Genomic DNA, 23,960 nt, shown 5'->3' with positions numbered 1-23,960 from the left:
GGGAGGAACCCAATTAAGTGAATACATATGAAGAACCTAATGAAGAATTTTGATTCAAAAGGATCATAAAGACTTGATACTTTAAGCAAAGAAGCCATATGCACTTTAAAAATATATTTGCATATGTATCCATCAAAAATTGGCATTTTGCCTCTGTCAGCAAATAATGGAGAATTTACCTAAAACACATAAGTTCAGCTATGACTTTCCTGCCACATGGCCAGTATCCTAAGGCTGATTTGCATAAATAATTTGGGTCATAGTATAGCTACTACTATAGTGGGTTATTAGTTTATTAGTGATGAGTAATTAGTTTAATGAGTTATTAGTTTATATATTAATATACACATATGCATATTGTATATTAATATTTTTAAAAACATGGTTCTATAAAAGTATCAAACTTCTCTAAAGACATCCCTAATTTAGATAATTTTAGCAGTCCTTCTGAGACAGATAAAATCTTAATCCCTATTTTAATTATTAAAAAGATAGCTTTTTAGATAAATTAAACAAGCTAACTTTTACATTTTAGAATGGTCTGCAAAGATAAGTTTGTTATCAAAAATGATACCATTATGTCACATCATCATTAGCTGGGCATAGAACAAATTTTGTAATATTAGTCTTATCTTTGGATAAAACTGCAATGCAAGTCTAGTTTTGAGTCCTTCTAACCATAAAATAAAGTAGTAGAATGTGCAACGGGGACTATCGTGATCCAGTTTGAAAGATGACACAAAAGATATTATATTATTGCTATATCAGGGTTCTGCATGAGAAAAAATTAAGTAAAATTCTTCAACTGAGAGAGTCAATCTTAAAGACAAAGGAGGCAGTGCTGGATAGAGTTTTGGAGTTTGCTTGGTCTGATCCTGCATTTTATGTTTTTTTTTTTCTTGTCTTTTTGAGACAGGGTCTTGCTATGCCTCTCAGGCTGGCCTTGAGCTCACTTTGTAGCCCCAGGCAGGTCTCGAACTCCAATAATCCTCCTGCCTCAGCCTCCTGAGTGCTGGGATTACAGGCATGCGCCACCACACCCAGCCTCGGCATTTTACATTTAATGGGATAGAGACAGGGCCAGTTTGAGTGGACACTGAGGTAACTGGAGCTTAGGCCTACTGACTTGGACTCTAGAAGTCTTTCCATTACACCATGCTGCCTTTCACAAAGAAGATACAGCAGCTCAGAAGACACCTTCACAATAATTCAAGTCAGAAGAGGAAGTCACGAATGGTCTGAGCAGGACTCGTTAAATCCACCCAAACTGCCTTATGGTACAGTAGAAAAGGTTTGAATGGGGTTACATTATCCATTTATTCCTTCTACAACCTTTGCAGTCATAGAAAATACAACTACTGCCCAGACTCTCCGTGTTACAAAGCTGGAGTGAGCCGATGCCATACGCTGTGTACTGTCTTAGTCTCTCATGACACCCTGAAGTCAACATGCTGGAACCCCACAGTTCTGAAACCTAGTCAGTACTGAAGAATCTGAGAAGAATACACTTGGAGAAGTGCCAAGTTTATTAGAGTGAGAGACGGTCACCCTCACACGGCCACCAAGAGACAGAGATCTCAGAGATGCATGCACTGAGCTTACACCAAGAATTGTGTAGCATCTCTAGGGTTGTAAGATACCTGACTGGTCATCGGGACGACCTTATCATCTGATGTCTTCATCCCCCTTAAACATCTCCCTCCAGTGGACTGAGGTCAGATTCTGTTGAACATACGGCTATGACTAAACTTTGGCCAGCTGTGAATCTGTACTCTGGAAGCAGAGGACGTTTACTTTTCCTATGAAAAAGAAAGGATCCCAGAATCCAGTGTGAAGACCCTCAATACTCCCCCACCAAGCCCAAAGCACCCCAAAAGAGGCCAAGGACGACTGTCTGGGCCAGCTGGGCTTTGTCCTTGGGCTTTCCGAAGACCTAGTTCTTGGTCCAGAGAAGACCTCTGCAGCGAGGTTCTGGGGCCCGCTGTCTCCAGAAGCAGCTTTTTGTACGCAGCTGGTTTGTCAGGAGGGTCCCAGGAGAGCAGCTAGGCTTGCTGCTCCACCAGCTGCAGCCTGGCAGTCTTGACTCGATGGGCTTCCTTGAGGTTCCGTTTACGGGCCTCTGGGTTGGAAATGAACTCCACTTGTTGCAGGGGGAACCAGCCCCGTTCCCCATCCGAGAGTCTTACGCCCTCCAGCCAGCCTATGGGTAGAGTGAGTGAAAGAAGCATCACCGGGGAAAGGCTCATGGTAAGCTCCCTAGACCCTCTTCCTGGAAGTATTTCCACATCTAAGGCTGGGAACTAGGGAACCCAGGGAGAGAAGCCCAGCACCCCCATTATTAAGTATGGCTACCTTGGACCTAGCAAAGCCTACGGCTGCCCCTTCCGGAGCCTGGTCCACTGTTATGAGTTCAACTGTATCCCGTCCAATATGTGTGGGTGCCCTATTCTCCGGTACCTCAAAATGGAACTTTATTTGGGAAAGAGGATATCACAGATGTAACTTAAAAAGTTAAATTGAGGTCATATTGGAGTGAAGCAGCCATAAATCCAATACTGAGCCAGTGATAACTAGTGTCCTTATAAAAAGAGGGAAATGTGGATAGGGACAGAGGCAGACCGTCCACAGGAAGAAATGGACAGAGATTGGGCTTATGTTGCAACAGACCAAGGAACCCTTGGGGCAACTAGACTGGAAAAGGTAAGGAAACGTCCTCGTTAGAGGCTTCAGGGAAGCTTGGCCTTGCCAGCACCTTGATTTTGGACTTCTTGCCTCCAGAGCTGCGAGAGAATAAATGTCTGTCATAAGCCACCCGGTTTGTGGTACGATGTTAACAGCACCGTGGGAAACCAGCGTGTGCCTTCATTCCTGCCTGCGCTGCTGGTCTCGAGGGGTTCCCCTCTTACCGTCGCTGCTCTGCTGAGTCACCATGACCACATCGGCCTTCTCCAGAGCCAGCTCGTCGTTCTCTCGGGGCATGTATGCGCGAAGGCACTGCACTTGTGGGGAGTCTTTGGAAGACAAGAGTGAAGAGAGGTTAGGAGAGGCCGATGACCAGAACTGGGACCAGGGATTCCAAGGGGAGCCTGGGAGGACCTGAGAGAAAGATAAGTACTATATGGGCTTCGAGATAGGACAGGTGGTTGGAAAAAGCATCTGCCGGGGGCCAAAAGGGTTGCTTGAAAAACAGCAATGTGAGAACGGAAATGGATCAAAAATTCTACCTCCCTGGGGAAGAGGACAAGTATATTGTGACCACCATTGGCCACTCATCGCTACAAGCACTTGAGAGTCACCCAAAAGTCGATCTTCACATTCCTTGACACTTTCACCTTCCGTGGGTTCTGAATGCCTTCAAACTGTTGGTGAGAAGCCATGCAATCCTCATCTGCCTCATGCGTGTGTGTTGCTTCTCCAACTAGATAGTGAAATCTGAGTCTGTGACTCACTCTTAATCTTCCTCCCAGAGGGCCAGATGCGCAAGTGGAGAAAACTCCCCCAGAAGAATTCCAGCGCTACTTAAGCAACAGACCCACCTCAGCCCTTGAGCCGCAGTTCCCTTATCTCGAACTGATTCACAGAAGCAGTGATAACACTTGGTCAAAATGCTGAATGGTCATTCTGGATTTCTGTTTCTGTATTTTTGTGAACCAGGCAAAAAAATCTCCTTAGAGCTGAAGCTCAAGATAGCAAAATCCAGAGGATTTCTGGATGACAAACACTGCCTTTTTCATAAGTTTCCTGTTGTAATTTACCACACACTGCTCTGGTTCTCTCCGAAAACAAAGAGGATACTGCATTGTTAGTTACGCTTCTTTTCTACAGTTCAGCCCCATCCGGCCTTCACAAGGTCATCACGAAGGAGTCGACTGCTCCTGCGCTCCTTACCACCAGGGAAGAAAAGCCAAACAATGCAGAACACCCGGATAAGTCTGCAGGATCCAGTTATAATTTGGTTCTCCTCCTTCCTTGACCACAGTCTCTCAAATTCATTTGTTCTTTTTAGTCACTTACGGCCCAGTGTTCTTTTGAGTACATTTTCTCTCTGGATATAAACTAGGGAGTCGTTGGAGGAGGACAAGGAGGGACAGAAAGGCCAGAATTCCAACTCTAAATGAATGCACACAGACTTTCAAGGGAGTAAGCCCGGGGCTAACCCCAGACACTGGGAGTAAACACCCCTCAGGCCCTTAAAGGAGGGGGTGTAGTCAAGGAGAAATCTGTGCTACCATCTTCCAGAACTCCCAGTGCAGACTTTCTGTCTCCCTCTACTTCCCTAACACCTTCAGGTAGGTAAAATCTAGGCACCATCATAGCAGGACAGGCCTAAGAAACAAGTACTTTAGAAAGAGCAAACTATTGCCTATGGCAGGCAGTGGATGTGGGAAAAGCTGTGGGGCAGAGAGCAGTTTTAAGCAGATATGTCTCAGGTTTGAAAGCTCCACCCGCCTGGCCCTCTTCCACCCCAGATAGCTGAGGAAAAGCAATAAACAGAAGCTCAGAGATGTCACTCTGCACCCTAAAACCCAGTATCCACAGGAGGCCTCAGAATTTGCTCGTTTTCGATTCTCACTCACCATAGCACTCCAGCAGGTCCAGTTCCTCTCTTGGCATGGACAAGGCTGAGATCCACCGCAGCTTTTCACTTCTGAGAAAACAAGGGTTACAGGTTCAGTTACAGCCTGAGATTGTAAGATAAGGGCCAAGGATCTGGGAAGAACTTATCCACTTCAACAACCTCTGTGACGAAGTGTCAGTGGAATCCTGCTTGTTGGGAAATACACAATCTGGAATAATAGGTTGATGTGTCCTGTTGCCTTTTACTTTCCCGTTCTTTTCCCAGACTTTTAATAACTCCTAATATCTTCCAAGCGAGGGGGTAAAGTCCATTATCCTCATGCAGATTTTCCATGATGCGAGCAAAATGTTCATCTATGTCTAGATTGCCTCTGTCATTCTGCACACTTGCTGACGCTCCTTTTCCTACCTTCCTTTAGTCAAATATCTCAAAGACAGAAATTACTCAGGAACAATAATTAGAGAAACAGATCTACCATGACTTTTGTTGTTCTCGCAGATTGCAACCCTAGCATCATTTTGCAATCATTTGAAGGTTTTTCCATTATCTTTGCCTCCGCTTCCAAATGTGGCTGGTCATCAAGAGATGACACTTTCATTGATCTCAGAAGATGGTGCCAAACACCCTCAATGAACAGTATGTGGCTTATTAGATACAAACCCCCTGCACCAGCCTCTCTGTTCTGTAAGTGCAGACAGGTGGGTATTACAGACCCCTGCATGTAGTGTAAGGGAAAAAGTGTCTATGGTATGGGCACTTCAGACTATTAGATATGTTACACTTTTAAAGCAACCCTCTTCTCCTATTTTCCATAAGAGCAATAATAGTAGTGTTTCAGGTGTTTGCTGTTGTAGGCATTGTATACTATGTGTCATAGGTTTCATTATCTCAAAAATGAATTAGTTTATTATTATTATTATTATTATTGAGAAGATGATCAAATCAGATTTCTCAGCGGTACGGATCTCTGCTCAACAGCAGACTGACCAGGGAGGAAGGAGAGCAAAAGGCAGCCAGCATGCATCTTGTTCACCCATGTGCCCACCAGCGGCGGGCGCTGAAGGGTCTCTGGCTTATCCGTGTGGGCGTTCACCCATGGATATCAGTATTCTACTATCTGCTTACTCCATACCAGCCTGTCGATCCCCTTGCTGTGTCTCACAGTACAGCCTTGTGTTTCGGAGGGAAGTCGCTAAGCCCTCCCTCTCCCACCTGCGACCCCCCATTTCCTCCCCAGGCCACCGACTCCCAGCTCCTCCAGGAGCTCTGTCTCACTGAGTGTCCGTGCGGAAGAGGAACTCGGCCTGCGTGCCCTGCGTGTTGTGCCGCAGGAAGAGGCGGAAGAGGTTTTTGTGTGGTCCGTGTAGCTTCATTTCACACTTTTCCCCTCGGATGGAGGAGAAGGGAGCATGATCAAATACCAGGAAGCGGCTTCCCCTGTAAAATACAAGTCTTCTTAAGCTGAACCTACGGTTCCGTATTTCACCCACCCTCATATTCCTGAATTCCAAGTCGTTAGCCTGAGCATTCCCATCTGTAGCCTGCACATCCTCATAAAAACCATAGGATGTCCCCAACTTGCCCCAGGATGGCGGCCCTAGAGTCCACTTGTCACCAGTTTGATAAATCACCTGTGCAGTGCACCAGACACTACCATGGTAATGAGTCGAACAGACAAAACCAATGTAAATTTTCTAGCGCCCTGAGGACCAAGGTGCTAGTTCATTTCTAGTTAAGATCTGAAATTAGCCAGATATTTTTAAACTAGTAGGCTGAGCCCAAGGAAGCCACAGATAGGCTGATTTGGCAGACAGGCACTTATACCACTGAGCTATATCCCCGGCCCTTGAGATAGGCTGATTTGGGAAGGTGACAAGCTAACCTGATACACTGTTACAGTTCTACGTCTGTACCGTAATTCAGCCCTGTCATATACTCTCATGACATAAGCTGGTAGAATCTCTGCTTTTTGTTTGGCCTTTCCGACCCCCTCTTCTCTTTGCTGTGACCTAGATTCCATGACTTGAGCCATGGAGAAGAGGTCTCTCTAAGAACAAGACCGTTCCCTGTCCTTTCTAGTCCATCTCTTCCTGTTCCTCCCCTGCCCCCTCTTGGTCCCTGGCCTCCCAGTCCCATGCCAGCCACTGACTCTCGGGGCCGTGACAGCAGCAGACAGTCGTTGAAGAGATGCAGATGGACCGGCCGTGTGTTCAGTTTCCTTCGCAGCCCCGGAGAGACACTGAACTCGAGGGCTGTCAGCTCCCCACTCTTCACTAACCAGCGAGACTGAGAAATGAGAGGGAATATCTACAGAGCAGGGAGAGAGGAAGCCATGTTACACAGGAGATAAGCAGGAGCTTCCCACCCTCCTCACCCGTCATCTCTTCCTACGTTCCCTCTTGCTCAGAGCCCCCCTGCTTGGATTCTGTTTCCCTCTGAACCCTGTACCTACACTGCGCCCTGGTTTGTAGCTCCCTTGCCTAGGTAATCATCAGGCAAATGCCAGGAGCCTAGGGTCCAACCAGGACAGTGAGCATGTGAGAAAGCTAGATGCCTGACCTGAAGAAGAGCTGGAAGAGTCCAAGAAGAACAAGCAGGAAACAGCAGGATGTGTCTTAGAAGTGAAAAGGTTAGGGGGGAGTTCTGCCATCTGGTGCCTCCTTGATCATAACCAGAAACAGGAGAGGAAGAGTCAGAATCAGCTGGGGTGGGGGGTCAGGGTGGAGTTGGGGTGAAAATAAGAACTAGGTGGGGTTTGCTTGCAGGTAAAATTCGGGCAAGGATGAGGGCACTGGACGTTGACTAGTATTACACATATGGGGCTTTTGCTCTCTTCTAGGAAGGTGAAGATGATGTTTGTTGTGAGTTGGAATCTGAATGTGAAATATCTATTTCTGTTGGGATGAGAGTTTGGAGAGTTGTACCGTGTTGCTCTGGATAGACTAGGAGACGTGATAAATTACATATTACATACATTTATAATAAGCACACAATTCCCCGCCTTCACTCAACAGTATGTCTTAAAGACAGAGGTGAGCATTTAAATTTGCACAGCCCAGAAGCAGAACAGAGGAAAGGGAGGAGGGTTGGAGGCTGGGGACGGCAGGAGTAGCACGGTTCTATGCTGGAGGGTGGTCTGTCGTGTAGGCACACAAAAGAGACCCAGGGCAGAATGAGAGTGTGTAACTCACTCACTTTGCACTCAAACTCAATCTTCTGGCTCAGGTAGATCAGCTCCTCTGTCCGCCGCATCCTCTGGACATTGTTATTGCAGTCTCGGATGAGCTGAGGGGTGGGCAGGGTGAGGGAAAGGAATGTGTTAAGGTATTTGGCCCTTGAAGCCCCTGCGGACAGGGTAGAAGCAGGCTGTGACAGCCTTATCCTTTGCTACCACAGTGAAGGCAGAATCCAGGTTAAGTCCTAGGACTCTGGTATACTTTGGATGAGCTGGCAGAACATTTCTAGGGTGAGGGACTGTGGTAGCGGGAGCACGGCCCCTTAGCATGGAGCATGCTCTGCCTGGAAGAAGAGGCAGCGGCTTGCGCATGCTTGGAGGTTTGAGGTGTACAGGGAACTGGCTGAGCTCTCCTGTGCTCCCAGTTGTGGGCCTGTGAGAGGCAATCAGAGGGTCAGAGTGGGTAGCTGCTTACCTCCTCCAGCACGTGGTGGGCCTTCGTGGCTTCTGCTTCCTCTGAGGAGCCAGGCTGTGTCCTCTTCAGAATGTTCTAGAGAATAAGCAGTGCGCAGGAGACGGGTGGGAGAAAGGAACAGACAAATGGGAAGAGAAGATCAGGACTTAATGAGTGGAGAAACCAATAATCTCAGCAGCAAGTATTTCTGAGAAAGAAGGGTATGGGCAGCGGGGAGACCGTCCACATCTTCCACAGGCAGAAGAATGGACAAGGCTTGGGCTTGAAGCGTCCAAAGATCATCCCTTCAGTTCAGGGAGACATGAAGGAAGTAGCACCCGTACCTGTAGCAGCAGCTTGAGGCGGGTGATGCGCTGGAAGGGCAGAATCAGGAAGGACTTGAGGGAAAGGCGTTGGCAGATGGGGTCACTCTCCAGTTTCTCTAAGACCTCTCGGAAACTGCTGTTGCTGCTCCTACATGGGCATTGACCCGGGGTGAGGAGAGATATACGGCATGACCCGGGGTGAGGAGAGACATAGGGCATGACGGGGACCCAGAGGCATGGGGAATGTCTAGGTTGGGGAAAAATACGCCGAGAGCCAATGTACGGGGAGCCCAGGTGTGTTTGCTGAGGGGCTCTGTTCTGAAGGCCAGGCTGGTCCCTGAGAGCACAGAGCAGGCACAAGAACATGCACCCTGGGACAGCACGGTGAGCCTGCTGCAGGGTCACTGCAGGGCCTACAGGGCGACTGACTGGGGATGAGTCTCACAGCAGGCTCTGGAAGGTGCGCTCCTGATAGGTCTGGTTGGTGACGTAGGGCAGGTAGACCCGGCGGAAGTCTGCAGCATGGTTCAGGACTACGTCACACACTTGGAAGGAGAAGATGTTGTTCTCGAAGTTCTCTTCTAGATCTGAAAGGAACCTGTGTAATATTTAAAAAAAGTCTCATGAGACCGCTGGGTCCCAGCTCAGTGGTTGGCTGTCCCTGCTTTACCTTGAGCTTGCGGCTTCCCTCCATTAGTCAGTAACTTCTCCTGATTCTCCTGAGCTCTGTGCCCTTGCTCTGCACTCAAATTCTCTCCAGGGTTGTCACTAGTTTGCCCCTTATTTAATTTAATATTCTAATATTGTATTTCTTGACTTTCTTTTATCCTACTCCGATTTTCCAATATATATGTGATTTCTACACCTCATCTCCAAAGCAGTGGATGCCCACAGTATATCTAAAACCTCAAGCCAGGAAGCATTTCCTATCAATTTATTTACCTATTAATGTGTCTATCTATCCCCAACTCTTTCTTCTTTGCTTTTTCTACCCTTGTAGCTATAGGGAGTCACAGAAGTAGTAGAGACCCCATTTCTTCTGGAGATTATGCCAAAGGGGAGATTTCTAAGAGGGAAAGAAACCAACTAAAAGTTTAGTGACTGACAATAGTGAGGCTGAGCAAGGGGCATTTGGGAGAAAGGTGGTCTTACGTGGTGCTGACATCTCGCACATCCTGTAGACGAGAGAAGAGCCACTGGTACTCTTGGTTGGAGAGGATGGCCCGGAGCTGGGGTGAAAGTTGGAAATGATCCACAGCTACATGTAGACTGCGCAAGTATGAAGCCTCGGACACGATCAGCTCAAATTTGGCCTAGAGAGTTGGAGAGGAGGAAAATTACAGACTCCCTGCTATCTACCAACCACTGAGTAATGTTTAAGGGCAGAGGACCAAACAAGAAAGATCCTTTTATAGCTCGCCATCACAATAAATCCTATCTTCATCTGGGAGGAGAAGAGTATTTATGTACACAAGATTTAATCTAGGGGTTGAAGAACATCTGTAAGCTCCCAAAGATGTAAAAGAAAAATGTACTTTCAAAAAACTTAAGTTGGGCTGAAGATATAGCTCAGGAAAAGTGCCTGCCTGGCAAGCACAAGGTCCTGAGTTCAATTTCCAGCACCAAAAGAAAAAAAAAGAAACTGAAATCACACACATACACATACCACACAAATAGAAAACTATATGAGATGATGGATGTATTAATTTGCTTCATCATAGTAACCTTTCTACTATCTATGTACATTCTGTAGTACCACTGTGTGTACCTTAAATATACACAGAAAAATTTATTTTATTTATTTATTTATTTTGGTTTTTTGGTTTTTTTTTTTTGTGTGTGTGTGTGTTTTTGAGACAGAGTCTCACTCTGCTGTTCAGGCTGGCCTTGAGCTCACTTTGTAGCCTAGACTGGTCTTGAACTCGCAACGATCCTCCTGCCTCAGCCTCCTGAGTGCTGGGATTACAGGCTTACAGGCATGCACCACCACGCCTGGCCAGAAAATTTTCTTTTAAAAACAGAAACCCTAAGGGTTGGGGACATAGCTCATTGGTAGAAAACTTGCCTAGCATGTATTATACAGTGTATCTCCACCAACACAAAAACAGACAAACGAACAAAATAACCATTAAAACAAGAACAAAGAGGCCTAAATAAGTTCAGCATTTTTGGAACCAGTTATACAGAAGTAGTATCAAGAGTTGAGGCTGGAAAAGCAAATGGAAATAAGGAACAGGGCCTGGAGGACGATGTAAACAATGTATGTAAAACAGTATGGTCTCAAGACCATGGCAGAATGTGTGAAAATATTTCTGTAAGGGCATAACATGACTCGATTTTTCATAAAGATATTTCTGAGCACAACAGGGCACAGATTATGTGGCGAGAGAAACATGTTAGGAAACGGTGTGATAATTTCAGATGAGATTCGAAGGTCTGAACAGTTATGTGGATGAAGAAATTATGGTTAAGAGGTAGATTTGAAAGGGGTTGGCTATTTGCTCAAAATGGGGCCTAACGGAGGATGAAGAGTCAAAGCTAATGCCTGGACATTTGATTTGAGTAAATGTATGAAAGCTGGAGTCATTAACCGAACCAGAGTGCTGTGAAAGAGGGACAGATTTAAAGGACGAAGTTAATGAGTTCAGTTTGGGGTTTGAGAAGAAATGGAACGAAGTATGTTATTTGAGTCAAGACGGTGCAGTTGTGGTGTAAGGAAAAGACATAGCCCTTGAAAATTTATTTGGAGGTTCCAGCAGGGGGCGCAATAGCTTATAGCCATAACTAGAGGCTCTTCATGCTTTTCATCCAAGCATGTGGTTTCAAGATACATCCTTGGATAGAAAACACAGAGACTGTCCTGATCACTTGTATGGTCAATGACATGGCCTGATGACCTTCCTATACCCAACCCGGAATGGGACACCCCAGTTTCTTTCCATCCTGCCACTGTTCACTGACCAGAAGTGAGAGTTTATGAAATGAAAATGTGCATATAAAATGCGAGGGTGCAGAGGATTCTCCCTTCATCAGTGTGAGACTAGGGCTGGAACAGGACCTCCTAGTATGCTGGAATCGGACAGACAGAGAGATAGAGAGAGAGAGCTACAGTTCACATGACTTCCCCATTGGCTGAACCACAAATATGGGAGAGATTAGTGATTTTTCTAAACATCTTCCAGGTGCCCTAGAAGTTGCACTCAGAACAAAGCCATCAATTCTGAGCCTCAAAGAGCCTAAAATGCACATGTGTCTCTGAATTGGTAAAGCATTATTTATCCCCAGGTCCTTACTCCTCCCTGATTCTCAAAGGGGAAGAATATGATGCTACTATTTACCAAATGCATCAGACACTTTGTTAAGCTAAACATGTGTGACTTCATTAAAACTACACACTAACCCTGAAAGGGAGACATTTTCACATTGAACTTGCAGGCAAGGAAACTGAAATTTAGCGAGGTTATATAACATGCCTAAGGTTATATAGCTAGTAAATGGTGAGGCTGTGATTCAAAATCAGGTCTACATCACTTAAGGTTAAAATAGTTAATATTTCTTGAGTGATTACTATGTAGCAGGCACTTTTAAAAAATTCTCTCAGTAAGTCTTTGTATCTCAGTTTGACAAATAAGGAGACACCAGCTTTGAAAGATCAAGCAATTTGGCTAAAGCTAATGAGCAAATATTAAAATAGGCTTCTCATCTAGGTCATTTAATTATTATTCTAGTATACTGGCCATTACTGTCTTCCTGTGAAGGAAGGTTCCACCCCAAATTTCAGACGGATTTGACAGTAACAGAAGATCTCCATGGAAATCTTATTAATGGTAATACCTTAAAACCAGACAAACAGCCTCTACTACCATCTTACTCTTGGGGGTGGTGATGGAGCAGGGACACTCTAAATCCTCTGAAAGATGAATGTATCACAGGGAAGCTTCCAGGTGCTATTTCTGAGGGACGACTCAACAAAAAGCCCCTGCACACATCTTGGTTAAAGAGCGAAACTTCAGCAAAATCTGACACTCTAGTGGAAGGCGGAGATTTTAGTCTACCCCAAAGCAGCACAGATGAACATCATTTCACCCTCTCCCCAGCACATTTAGTGCCCAACTTGGGCTCTGCATGAACCCAAACCAGAACCAGGTAGGAAAAGACAGTTCAGGGCATAAGGAAACAGGGAAGAGGGACAGTGGTGATGTTTAGAATATCACAAGGCACAGACTTCAAAATGGGAAGGCGCACTGAGGACGTACATACGCTAAGGTGACGAGTGTCAGGTAGGCATGGCCTGCCCTCACTGGTGAGGACAGAGAAAGGCAGCCAATATGCCTTTGCAATCTTTGCCTTGTACCCTACCCTACTTCATACCTCTTGTAGCTTCTGGTCTTCGTGGGTCATGGAAAGCAGCACGGTACTATTTCGCACCACGGGGATTTCCTGCCAGAGGGAGCCACTGGAGGCCATAGACAGGCGCTGCAGGTAGGACTCGGAGGACACCAGGGCCTTCCGTGGCTGCCTGGGGGAGGCCAGGCCAGGGGCCTCTGCCACACTGTCCAGACGCTGCTGACTCTGAATCTCCTTGTTCAGAACAACATCACTGTACTCCTGATAAAGCAGCTGGGCTACAGGGGCAAGAATGTGTGGGAGAGGGAGAGAATTGGGGGGAAAGGGAAGGTGAGTGGAGACGCAGAGACAGGCAGAAGCTGCCCACTGCTGCTGACCTCCTGAAAGTCCTCTCTCCATTGGAGAGGACTCTCTCTCCCCTCTGCTGGAGGCCATAAGGGCAGAACACACTCCCAGCCCTACGGATCTGCTCCAAGGTACTCACAGGAGTTGATGAGCTTGGAGCAGCGTCGTGAAAAGCTTCCCATCCCCTCCTTTGGCTTCTTCTCCCTGTGGAGGAAGGAAGGCTCTAGGGTCTTGCTGGCCATGACACAGCCACCCCCAGGTGGCTGTAGGTGAGGAGGCCTCTAACCTCCTCTGTTGCGCTGGGACGACAGGACCAAATTCCTTAGAGAGTGACAGAGCTGCAGTCTGACCCACAGTGGCATAGTTCGGAGCTTTGAGGGATTTATATAGAACTTTTACGGGGGGATGAGTTCATGGCCAAAGAGCTTGGAAGGACAGCTGACTCACTCAGCCAACGGAATTGGGAGGTATAGGAAAATCTTCCTACCCCGGAATCCTGCTGTGGATGTCTCCTCCTTACTCTCAGAAGAGAAAGGCAAGAGCCATTCCAGGTTCCAACACCCTTATAACTAAAATGCTGATCAGGAGACCTTAGTGTCCAAAGCAAAGAGTATAGGTGTGTCCCTTTGGAGGAGGTTAACTCACCGAAGAACCACCATGTCTGAGGGGCTGCAGAATCTTCCCATGGTCTGACCTCTTGAATCTGAAAATGGGAATGACACAGCTGAGACTCCTGAGGCACATTTAGAGAAAGTGAAGGAAAGCCATTGGATGGAAGAAGCAGGTATCTACAGGACAGTAAAACGCTCTCCTGAGAATCTAGGAAAGAAAATACCAAGCAGCAAGCATTCCAGTGGAAATAAGTACATGCTATGTCCCTAGCTGTCTTTGCAGAATGGGAATCAGGCGAGTAGCAAAAGGCTTCTTGAATTCAGGGAGGACAGCAAGCCAGTGTGGGAACAGAAAAGTAAGAAGGAGCCAAGACAACACTAGGTCAAACATGTCATCCGAAGAAGGCCCTGGTTGACTGGGACGTGGAGAGGTAGAGGAAGAAGAGGAGGGACGAGCATCCCTGTGAGCTTGGCCGGTGCTCCTGGGCTGCTGCGTTGAGAGCAGGCGTGTCCGTGAGTGAAGCTACAGAGGGAACAGTTAGCACGCTGGGTACAGGTGGGACGAGGTGAGAAGAGCTGGAAAAGGTTTGCCGACATGGGTGTCACTGTGGTCCTCACCCTTGCTTACCGGAAGAACCCTCAGGTAAAATGGAAGGTCTGCGCAGGCCCTGCCGATTCCAGCTCTTGTGCTTGCTGGGCCCTTCACCAGGGAGCACAGCATGCTCACTGCTGACCTCCAGGGGTCTCCCTGTGTCCCGTCTGTGGGGCCAGCTGGATGCCTTTTCCAGCTGGGGATGGCTGGGCTTTTCTAGCTGCCTCACTGGGCCCACAGCGGACCTCCTTGGGCCACTGCCTCCTTGCTGAGGCGGTGATCTTCTCAATGGTCCTCTTGCGGGGGCCTCAGACTCTTCTGAGAGCCTTGCTTCAGTCTTAGTGTTGGGGCCCTGGAATTCCGGAGTCCAGGGGACGGTAGGGGAAGAGGGACACAGAAGGTTTGTCATGTTGCTGAAAGCCATACCAGGGGACACTTCACTCTTACTCCTGCTGGTGGAAGCCAAAGACTCTGTGGGTCGGCCCGTGGCTGGGGGCCAGGAGGTACGTCCAGCAGAGGGAGGAGTGGAGACTGTCCAGTCTTGGCCAGCAGGTCTAGGTTTGGCTTGGCCCCCTGAATTCACAAGTCCTCCCTGAGCGCTCCTGCTCCTGGCCTTCGGTGGTAAGGGGGGCGGGTCAGTGGCAGGATTTGTGATGGGGACGGGGGGTAGAGGCCTATATGTCCTTGAGATACTGGAAGAGGAAAGGGGGGCGGGGTGGGCTTGGGACAAATCAGGAGTTGGGGGCAATGGTTTGTTGTATCTGAGCCTGGAGGAGAAGGAGGTATGAGTGAGATGGGAGCTCTCTGGAGGAGAGGGCAGAGGTCGGTGCTGTCTTGCCACAGGGGGGTCAGGAACTTGGGGAAGGGGGCCTTTAGGGGGACCGTGTAGCTGTTCACTTAGGGGCAAAGGAGGAGGATGGCTCCGCTGCTTCAGTGTGGGGACCACCGCAGGAGGATGACCGTCTCTCTCCACCAAGGAAGGGCGGGTGTGCCTCTTCTCTGGGGGAGGAGGGGGCGGAGGCTCACAGATCCTCATGTCCATGGGGACAGTGGATGGCGAAGAGCCATAGGTAGGAGTTCCTGTAGCAAAGGCCGAATCCTGGGGGGAGTCCCATGGCTGCCTGCCTTGGGGACCCCTGGTCCTCTCTGGATTCGAAGCGAATTCCTGAGAGCCCTGCCTCAGAGCAGACAATGCAGAAGGAGACTGTGAAATGATGCTGCAGTCCCTACCGCTTCTCCTGTCCCTTCTTGGCATCACAGAACCGTAGATGGCAGGTTTAGGGGGCCTCTGGGGTAACTCCGAGTGAGAGAAGGAAAGCGACATTCCCACCAGGTCTGCCGGCTGCTCTGTCCTGTGAGAACCTGGAAAGGAGTTGCTCCTAAGGTGCTGGGTGGCCCCCGTGCAGTTGGCCAGGACACTGTGAGGGCTGATCCCATTGGAGCTGGCACGTGGGTCCTTGTTGACCTCTGCAGGGGGCCAGCTGTGCACAGAGGCCGGGGGAGTGTCAAGTGCTCCACAGGCAGGTAGGACATCAGTTGAGCGAGCTCTCGGACTCTGCCTCCTTGGAAAGACAACCGGAGGGCTGGCCGGAGGTGTGGCAGTTGTGACAGGGGAGTCGTCAGCAGGACTCAAAGGAGCTGAAGCTCGTATTCTTGGAGGTGCTGCAGATGTATCAGCGGAGACCACTTCAGCTCCTTGACTGGACCCTGTCTCCGCCCTCAGCTCAGGTCCTCCTGGCTGGCTACTATGAATTGTGTTGCTGTTCAGAGCCTCCCCACTGGGAAAGCAGTGAGGAGGAGAAATGGGCTGGGAGAAACGTCCTGTTGGCTCTGGTGCAGGAGTTGGAGCTCTGGGGAAAGGTTCTCCAGCTCCGGATTCTGTGTGAGTCCCAGGAATCTGAGCCATGGGACAGGAGACTTCCGGAAGCATATCACAGGAAGATGGGACCTCGGGGGCTACTGCAGCCAGCATAGAAGGAACCTGATACTCTTTGTCCTCTTCTGCCGTCCGTTCTTTCTGCACTACCCCCAGCCCATGCCTATCCCAATTCCCAGGCTCCTCCTCACCTGACCCTGCCTCTTCCTCCTGTGTCTCCATTGGCCTCATTTCCCCCCTTACACCTTGATCTACCTGCTTTCTGGTTAATTCTTCTGACTTCTCGACTAAACCTTGATTTTCTGCACACTGAGAGGTCACCCAACATTCCCCTGGCCCCCTGCACACCCCGTCCTCCTGCTTCTCTGCTTCCGGACCTCCCTGACCTGGCGTTTTCCTCTCCCTGTTCTCTGGAACACATTCATCATAATTCAGACCCTCTAACTCCCCACTGAGCCTCGCTCCCTCTCCCTGTGCTCCAAGTACCACGTCATCTTCTACCTGTTCCTGTTTTGGCCCCTGTTCTCCCTCTTTGTCGTTAGGTGGCTCTACCGTCTGTTCTCGCTCCCGCCAAAGCCCATCAGAGCACACAGCCTCTCCTACACCTCCTTCCCCCTCAAATTCCCCTTCCTGTTGTTCCTGCTTCCCTGGCCCTGGGGCTTCCTGAGGATGCAGAAGCCCTTCTTGCTCTTGACTTTCCAGTGCCTCTTCCATCTGCAGCTCTTCCCCCTGGCTGACAGTTCCAGTTGCAGAGCCCTTGGTCTGGTTAGTTTCGATAGAGTGTACTTTGCAGGGAGGCCAACATCCAGCCTGAACAGAGGCAGCTGGGGAGGCTTCCTCCCTTCCATGTGCTCGTTTAGCTCCCAATATCAAGGAGGGGAGTTCTGGCAGAAATTCCACCTCTACTCTACTGCCCAGTTCAGTGGATATGGGGACCGTGTCCAGCCACTCGCCCCGGACAGGGAAGACCCCGTGCTTTGGAGGAGTTAGTGTCCTTGCTCTGCTGTCTGCCAGTGTCAGGCGTTCTGACTCCTGGTATTCTGGAGTGCCACAGGCCTCAGCCAGAAGGTCTTCCTGGCTGGGCTCCACATCCACAGACCCTCCTTTGGGGAAAAAGGGCACACTCTCAGCTGCATGGTCACTCATGTCCCTTAATTCTTTCGGCTGGGTCTCCAAGAGTTTGTGTCCCTCTGTCCACTTAAAGGATGGGCCCTGGTCTTGAACTTCAGGCTCCAAGGCAGGAATCTGGCTGCTCCTCATGATAGCCTCTGGAATAGCTCCAAATTCTTTTACGCCAGGGGTGGAAGTAGACAGTTCATACTCAGGCTCCTCGGCCTCCATCAGGACTGAGTCCTAAGAAGGAAGATAGACAAAAGTTTCTAATGCCTTTCTGCTTTTACCTACCAGAGGGAGAACCACAAAGAAGATGAGCAAGATATTTCTTTGGTTCAATTTAGGGTCATTTTTTGAGGTAAAAGGGACTCAACATAATATCCAATAGCCTCTATACATTTCTCATGTATTTGTTCATTTTTAAGAAAGATTTACCCAAGGGCCCTTTTAAGTGTGGGACATTCAGTAGCTCCTGAAACAACAACCCTGTCTCATTGAGCTTGTGGTCTTACAGGGGAAACAGACCACAAACAATTCAACTACAGTATAAGACCATCGTCAAAGAGTACCAAGAGCTCCCAATGGTCATTAACCTCTAGGTTGCATTATGTTATTGTCTGTTTCTCTCTGTCGACTCTCCGAACATTCAGAGTGACTCAGCCTCATATAATTCCCAGACAGTGTGTGACACACCCTAGATCTAACAGCTCAGAGGAACAGTGTCAGGAATGGGATCTTCCTCCTCAGCTGCCGCCTGGGATGAAAATAAGTCAGGCTACTGTAACCAATGTACAAGATCTAGAGTTTTAGCTTCCTTACACAGGGTCTGGATTTTACTCATCTTCCTATTTTTATAGTGCCTGGCAGAGCCTTATAACTAATAAACGATGTTGTTTTCAATGACAGAGGTAGTCACTGTAAAATGGAAGGATGACCAGGCTTAACAGATTTAACATGGCCGATAAAGTTGTCTTCCCCTCAGTATGTTACTTTACACCCTCGTCTCTCATGCTGGGAAAACTTGTCTCATTACTTCCCCAGATTGTGACCTTCTTGCCTTTATTCTCTCATCCAAGAGAAAAGAACTGCTTCAATTTATCATAATCCAAACCCACCACCCAATTTCCATTTCCACTCTTTCCATTTTCCTTCCTCTTCCGGTTTCACCTTCTTTTGTCACCGGTCTCCTCCATGGACTTCCTGCCATGGATTATGTCTGTCACATATTTAATTTCTCAACTGGAATCTCTCCGTCAGTAGTTAAGGGTTCCCATGTAGCCCAGGCTATCTATCTCAGAGACTCTATCTCAAGATGGTGTTTCCCACATCAAGGGTTTCCTACAGCAGGATTTGTGCCTACTGTGGTCTTTACATAGTACCTGCCTCCACCCTGCTTAAACCAGCACCACCTCCGGACATCTTCTACAATCCTCAGTCTTTAACACTACTGACATTATGCTTTACTGATTTACCCTTGAGATTTCCGGTGTCCTCACTGGGTTACACTGTACTTCTCTTTGAAGAGATTATCATCTGCAATCCACTTCAGCTTTCTTCTGTATCATTTAGACAATGATGACTATATAATTCTGTACATATTTGGAATTACCCTCTACTTCAACCAGAAGATGGTAAGCCATATGAGATTAAGAACGACATCTGTTTTGTTCAGTTTTCTATACCTTGGCCCATACTAAATGCTCAATAAATATTTTTTACATCAGCCAGGTGTGGAGGTGCATGCCTATAATCCTAGCATACTGAAGGCTGAGGCAGGAGGACATCTGTGTTGAGCCCAGGCTACATGGGCAACTTAGTGACTTAAGGAGACCCTATCTCAAAAATAAATAACATGAATTTCACTTAAAGAGTAAAACCTTTTGTTTCCCTTCTAGCCCAGATTTGCCATACTTAATCACCAAATCCTATTGACCCATGTGCTAAATATCCTTCAGGACTGTCCACTATTTGTCCCCTTCATAGCTGGAATCTAGCGCATGCTGTGTTCTCACTCAGACCAGCATGAGCTAGATTCCAGCTATGAAGGGGACAAATAGTGGACAGTCCTGAAGGATATCGCACACGGATTACGGCCTGGCCCCCGGCCTCAACATGTCTTACTGGATTCCAGATCACTCTTTACAAAGATCTTGGTGATCTTCAAAACACCACTTGTAGATTAAACTCTTCAGTAGCCGCTGACTGCCCTTGAGGTGAAATGCATATACTCAGCATGGCTTGATTATCTACTCTGCACAGCTGGCCTCTGCCTCCCTTTCCGGCAGCCCTGGTCTCCACCTGTTGGCACCCGCCTGCCCCAGCTCAGCCCCTCTCATTAGAAGCCTTCGCTGATGCTGTCCCTCCACCTGGAATCCTCTTCTGTTCCAGGGGATACTTTATTTCTCAAATGCAGATTGTGTTTCCTAGTATAGGGTTAATACCTATTTCCCAAGCCAGATCGCAAGCTTGATGAGGGCACAGTCACCGCCATATTGACCATGCAATCCCCACTGCCGGAAGCTGACTTGGCCCTCAGCAAGGATATCTGCCTGAATGAAAACTGTACAGCTAAAACAGTGTGGCCCGAGTTTCAGTTCTACCTTGTTTGAATCTTTGCTAGTTTTAAGACAACTACAGAGAACATTAAACCTGTCTGAATATCACTTTTCTTATCCTTAAAAGAGAGATAAAGCATGACCTTCGCAGTTCTAATGAGATGAAATAAAGTAACAAAAAGTTTGCTGCTATCTTTGAGGGTCACAGAAATGGTAGGTATTGCTGACCTGAGAGAGAAGTGTAAGAAACACAGGACTTATAAACACAACAGAAAACTTTGCTCCATTTGCAGAATCTAAAGGTCAAAGACCCTAGACATTTGCTCAGATTTTCTAAGCAAATGGTATAGGTGAAGGTCTCTTGACCTAAGATCAAGGTCTCTAAACCTAAGCCTATTGTAAGCTCCCAGGCACCCTGCTGTTAGAAACCTGGCAGATCACAGTCAAGGGAAGACCCTGGGCCCTCAGACCTCATGTTGCACCCGACCCTACATTTTTCTGGTGTGGTCCAGGTTTAAAGTGAAAGGAGTAGAAGCTCACCTAGCAGGATGCTTGTTGGCCTGCTGAACCACTCCATGTGCACACCCTCACACACGTACATATGTGCGCAAACACACACACACACACACACACACACACACACAGTGAGCCACCCTTGCAATGTCTATGCAATAGAGTCTGACATAACCAAACAGGCAGGTCTGCAACTACTCTACAGATGGAGTGTGTGACAAGTTCCTGGCCACCCATAGGCAAAGATACCATCTATCCGGGGCAAAGAGACAGGTCTAACTTAAGTGTGCCAATGTCGATGGACTCTTACGTCCCTTTCCAGTTAATTGACGGTGTATGACTTTCTTCCTATATCTACCCCTTAAGTACAAAATATGGCAAGTGATACTGTGATGGGACATTATTTTATCACCACATGTTAAATAATATACTTGCTCACCGTAGACACTTTCTGAAACTTGCCTCATACCTGCCTAGGGAGCCCATGTGACTAACTCTGTCATCTTCCTCACCCGCTTCTATACTGTCCAGGCTGCACCCTACACCCCACATTCACCACCACTATTAAAAGCAAGTCGTGCCTGAGTTTATAAATGTGTTTCTTTGATATCTAGGCCTTACCTATATGTACCATATGCTTCCAGGATATTTTAGTTCCAGTCTCGTCATAGAGTGCCTGTCTGTCTCCTGCAAGCCCTTTAACATCATTTGTACCCCCTTTAACATCATTTGTACCAGTGCCTTCATCCAGTTGGAAATATCTGTGGTCAGTAATCTTTCTCTCCCAAAGGGAGAACATACCCCAAAGTCCCAGTCCTTGATCTTGTCTTATCAGGCATGACACAGCTAGAATGTGACAAAGCTAAAGGAAGTTTGAAGAATATGGTCTTACATAAAAACATCAGAAGGGAGTACCTGGCCCGTACAACCCCCTGCAAAGCCAAGTCCACTGGAATGCAAACAGCCTCATCTCCTTCACCACTGCTGTGTGTGGGGAGGTGAATAACCATTATTTATATGCCTGAGCACAGGCAAAGCCAGTACACGATGGCATCACGGTGATCTGGCCTACATCCAGACCAGAGGAAGGCCAGGTCCATGCCCCCATTCATGTGTGACTTCTTAGGAGACAAAGCTCTCCAGCTCACAGCAATGTGGACAGAGCTTGCTCTTTCCCTTACAGGCCCCAGCACCTTGGCTCCTGATCATTTCTGTTCATTTAAGTAAAACTGTATTTCAAAGATACCCGCATCCCTTGTCATGCTATCTTTTGAAGTGATGTCAAATGCTATCTATCTATTGAGGACCATGCTTCTTGGATTTTCTAACAATGTCAATTTCAAATATTCTGACTCAGAAACACAAATCACTGAAATACTCCTGAGATTACAATACTTCTCCATTTACATGGTGTCGACACCATCTTCTATGGTTCTGTCTACTTTAGCAAAAGACCCTCTTACCCTAATCAAAAAGATACATTCTTATTTTGACTTAGAAAATAAGACCACCATATAGACCATTATTAGAAAATAAAGCCACCGATACAACTTTACTGACTTTTTGACATTAATTCCCCTAACACTACAAATACATCAAAAGGCAGCTTCCTGAACCATTAGCTGCTAAGATCTGCATTCTATTATAGGAAAGCTCTATCAGCCCAGTAAATGCTGTATAGTAGTAAACATTTTTAATCTATATTCCATGTCTGAAAATATCACACCATCCACTGCCTTATAGACCAGACGGCCTCATCTAACACCAGTATGAGTGGCAATGCTGACTTCTGACACAAGTCACCTGACGGCCCTAATGCCATCCATACAGATATGTCTGTGACATTTTTCAGTCCTTAACATAGGTGATCTTGCTCAGGCTCACCAGGCCAGCACTGGAAGTGACCAGCTCCTTTTCACTGTACACAGTGTGAGGGCCCCAGACGCTGTAGCTCACCAATCCTGAAGTCATGCAGGTCCCATTCAACTCATGATCCCACAAACAACCCGAACTCGTCCACACCACACAGAGACTGACCATTCCAGACACCAGGAATGACGTCTTCGGGTCTATCCCACAGACACGGTAAGTAATGTGGCCACAGCCAGCCTCAGACAGACCACGTGATAGAAGCTGGACACCCTAGAGAACCCTGATACGTGGAAGGGTTCCTATGACCGGAATCACTGTATTTTTTAGGAAAGAAGGACTCCTTCAGCTCCTCCTGACATCTCTCTCCTTCTGACTAGGGCCTTGACATTCATTCCTCCTGATCCACTCTCTCAAGTGGGACTGACCTTCCACACCTCCCTCCTAGGGCCAAAGGAGCCACTTTGGCTTCAGCTCCACAGCCTGGTTAGAGACGATGCCCGTGTACCAGGGCCTGGGCTGGGAGCCTCTTCATGCTCCAGGAAGCCTGAGCCCAGCCGAGGCCCCACAGGGGCTTGCACAGCTGGACTCTGGGGTTTCAGGGGTGGGCCAAGGATGCAGGACTTGGGGCACAGCTGGAGAGCAGAGGAGTAGTGGAGTTGAAAGCAAACCCAGCCCACTATCCCTGTCTGTCTGGCGCGTCCTGCCCGCTCCAGAATGACAGTGGGGTCAGAGTTCACTTCCAGGTAGACAGGAGGACAGATCTGTTCTGGGAATCCGAGTTCCAGGAAGGGGAGAAGAGGACCGGGAAGGGAACACAAGTGGAGTCCGGCCCAGCTCTTCCAGGCCCGTCCTGGGGGAAGGCACTTACTTACAGACGATGCTCAGAACCAGGGCTCCAACCGGGGTCCCAGCACCGCGCTCGGCCCCCTGCGCTAACAGCGCTCTTCCCACCGCCCTCCGCGCAGAGCTCTGGGAAGCGCCCATATATGGGCAAATAGGGCGGGGGGCAGGGCAGGCAGGGTCACAGGTTAAAGAGCGCTGGCTATCAGGGAAGGGAGGTGGGTACAGCGAGACACATATGCAAATGCCACGGAGATAATGCGGAAAGGCCCAGGCCTGGCTCGGAAAAGGAGAGCCTAACACATCTCCAGGTAAGGGATGGTGTGCCGAGGGAAGCCCAGCTGCGCCTCAGGATGGGGGTTAGCTCTCCCCGGGGCCCGGAGTTTGGAGACAGAGTCCTGATTATTGGCCCCGGGAACCTCGCGGGGGCCGGGTGCCCATTTCCAAGGCGGGGACCTGGCTGGAAGCGACCTTTTCAGACAAAAGCAGGCCGGGGTCCTCAGCCTTCTCCCAGAGCTCTGCCCATCGGCCCAGCCCCCCATTTCCGGAGCCTGCGCCCCGGGACCTGGCCAGGGCTGGTCCCCGGGGAGGCCTAGTTTCCTCTCCCTCCCGCCCCAGCCTTACCTCGGCCGGGCTCTGCGGCCGCCCGAGCCCAGGGCGCAGAGGGGAGGCGGGCACCCACCTGGCCGGTGTCACATGCTGCCCGGCCGAGTCCCCTCCAGGTCCCGCGGGCGCCGGCCCCGTCCCCAGCCAGGCCCGGCC

General features: G+C 48.5%; 1 protein-coding gene across 2 annotated transcripts; it reads right to left on the bottom strand.

Moving 5' to 3' along the window:
• Nucleotides 1–1,505: 1,505 nt before the first annotated feature.
• Arhgef5 (Rho guanine nucleotide exchange factor (GEF) 5) lies at nt 1,506–23,960 on the bottom strand. Of its 2 annotated transcripts, none has more exons than XM_005404726.2 (15): nt 23,823–23,960; nt 14,466–17,658; nt 13,872–13,929; nt 13,366–13,430; nt 12,906–13,159; nt 9,687–9,847; nt 8,980–9,132; nt 8,553–8,682; nt 8,230–8,304; nt 7,775–7,864; nt 6,729–6,886; nt 5,855–6,016; nt 4,578–4,648; nt 2,907–3,011; nt 1,506–2,200 (listed from the first exon to the last, which is right to left on the bottom strand). In XM_005404726.2, exons 2-15 carry the CDS (start codon nt 17,644–17,646, stop codon nt 2,043–2,045), a joined length of 4,821 nt encoding a protein of 1,606 aa, XP_005404783.1. In that variant the 5' UTR covers nt 17,647–17,658; nt 23,823–23,960; the 3' UTR covers nt 1,506–2,042. The 2 variants fall into 2 exon arrangements, with proteins under 2 accessions (XP_005404783.1, XP_005404784.1); XM_005404727.1 differs by having other exon boundaries at nt 23,881–23,954.

Source organism: Chinchilla lanigera, unplaced genomic scaffold (assembly GCF_000276665.1).
Source record: "Chinchilla lanigera isolate Chin_1 unplaced genomic scaffold, ChiLan1.0 scaffold00090, whole genome shotgun sequence".
NCBI lineage: Eukaryota > Metazoa > Chordata > Mammalia > Rodentia > Chinchillidae > Chinchilla > Chinchilla lanigera.
The sequence above is the reverse complement of the archived record's forward strand: the minus strand, read 5'-3'. Positions and strand labels throughout refer to the sequence as shown.

Excerpts from the sequence above, each read along its gene's own strand:
- Arhgef5 (XM_005404726.2), bottom strand. The coding sequence starts at position 17,646 with ATGGAGGCCGAGGAGCCTGAGTATGAACTGTCTACTTCCACCCCTGGC. Across the intron at positions 13,431-13,871 it reads TCAGACATGGTGGTTCTTCG|GGAGAAGAAGCCAAAGGAGG; the intron begins GTGAGTTAACCT and ends CTTCCTCCACAG. Across the intron at positions 8,305-8,552 it reads GCCTCAAGCTGCTGCTACAG|AACATTCTGAAGAGGACACA; the intron begins GTACGGGTGCTA and ends CTTATTCTCTAG.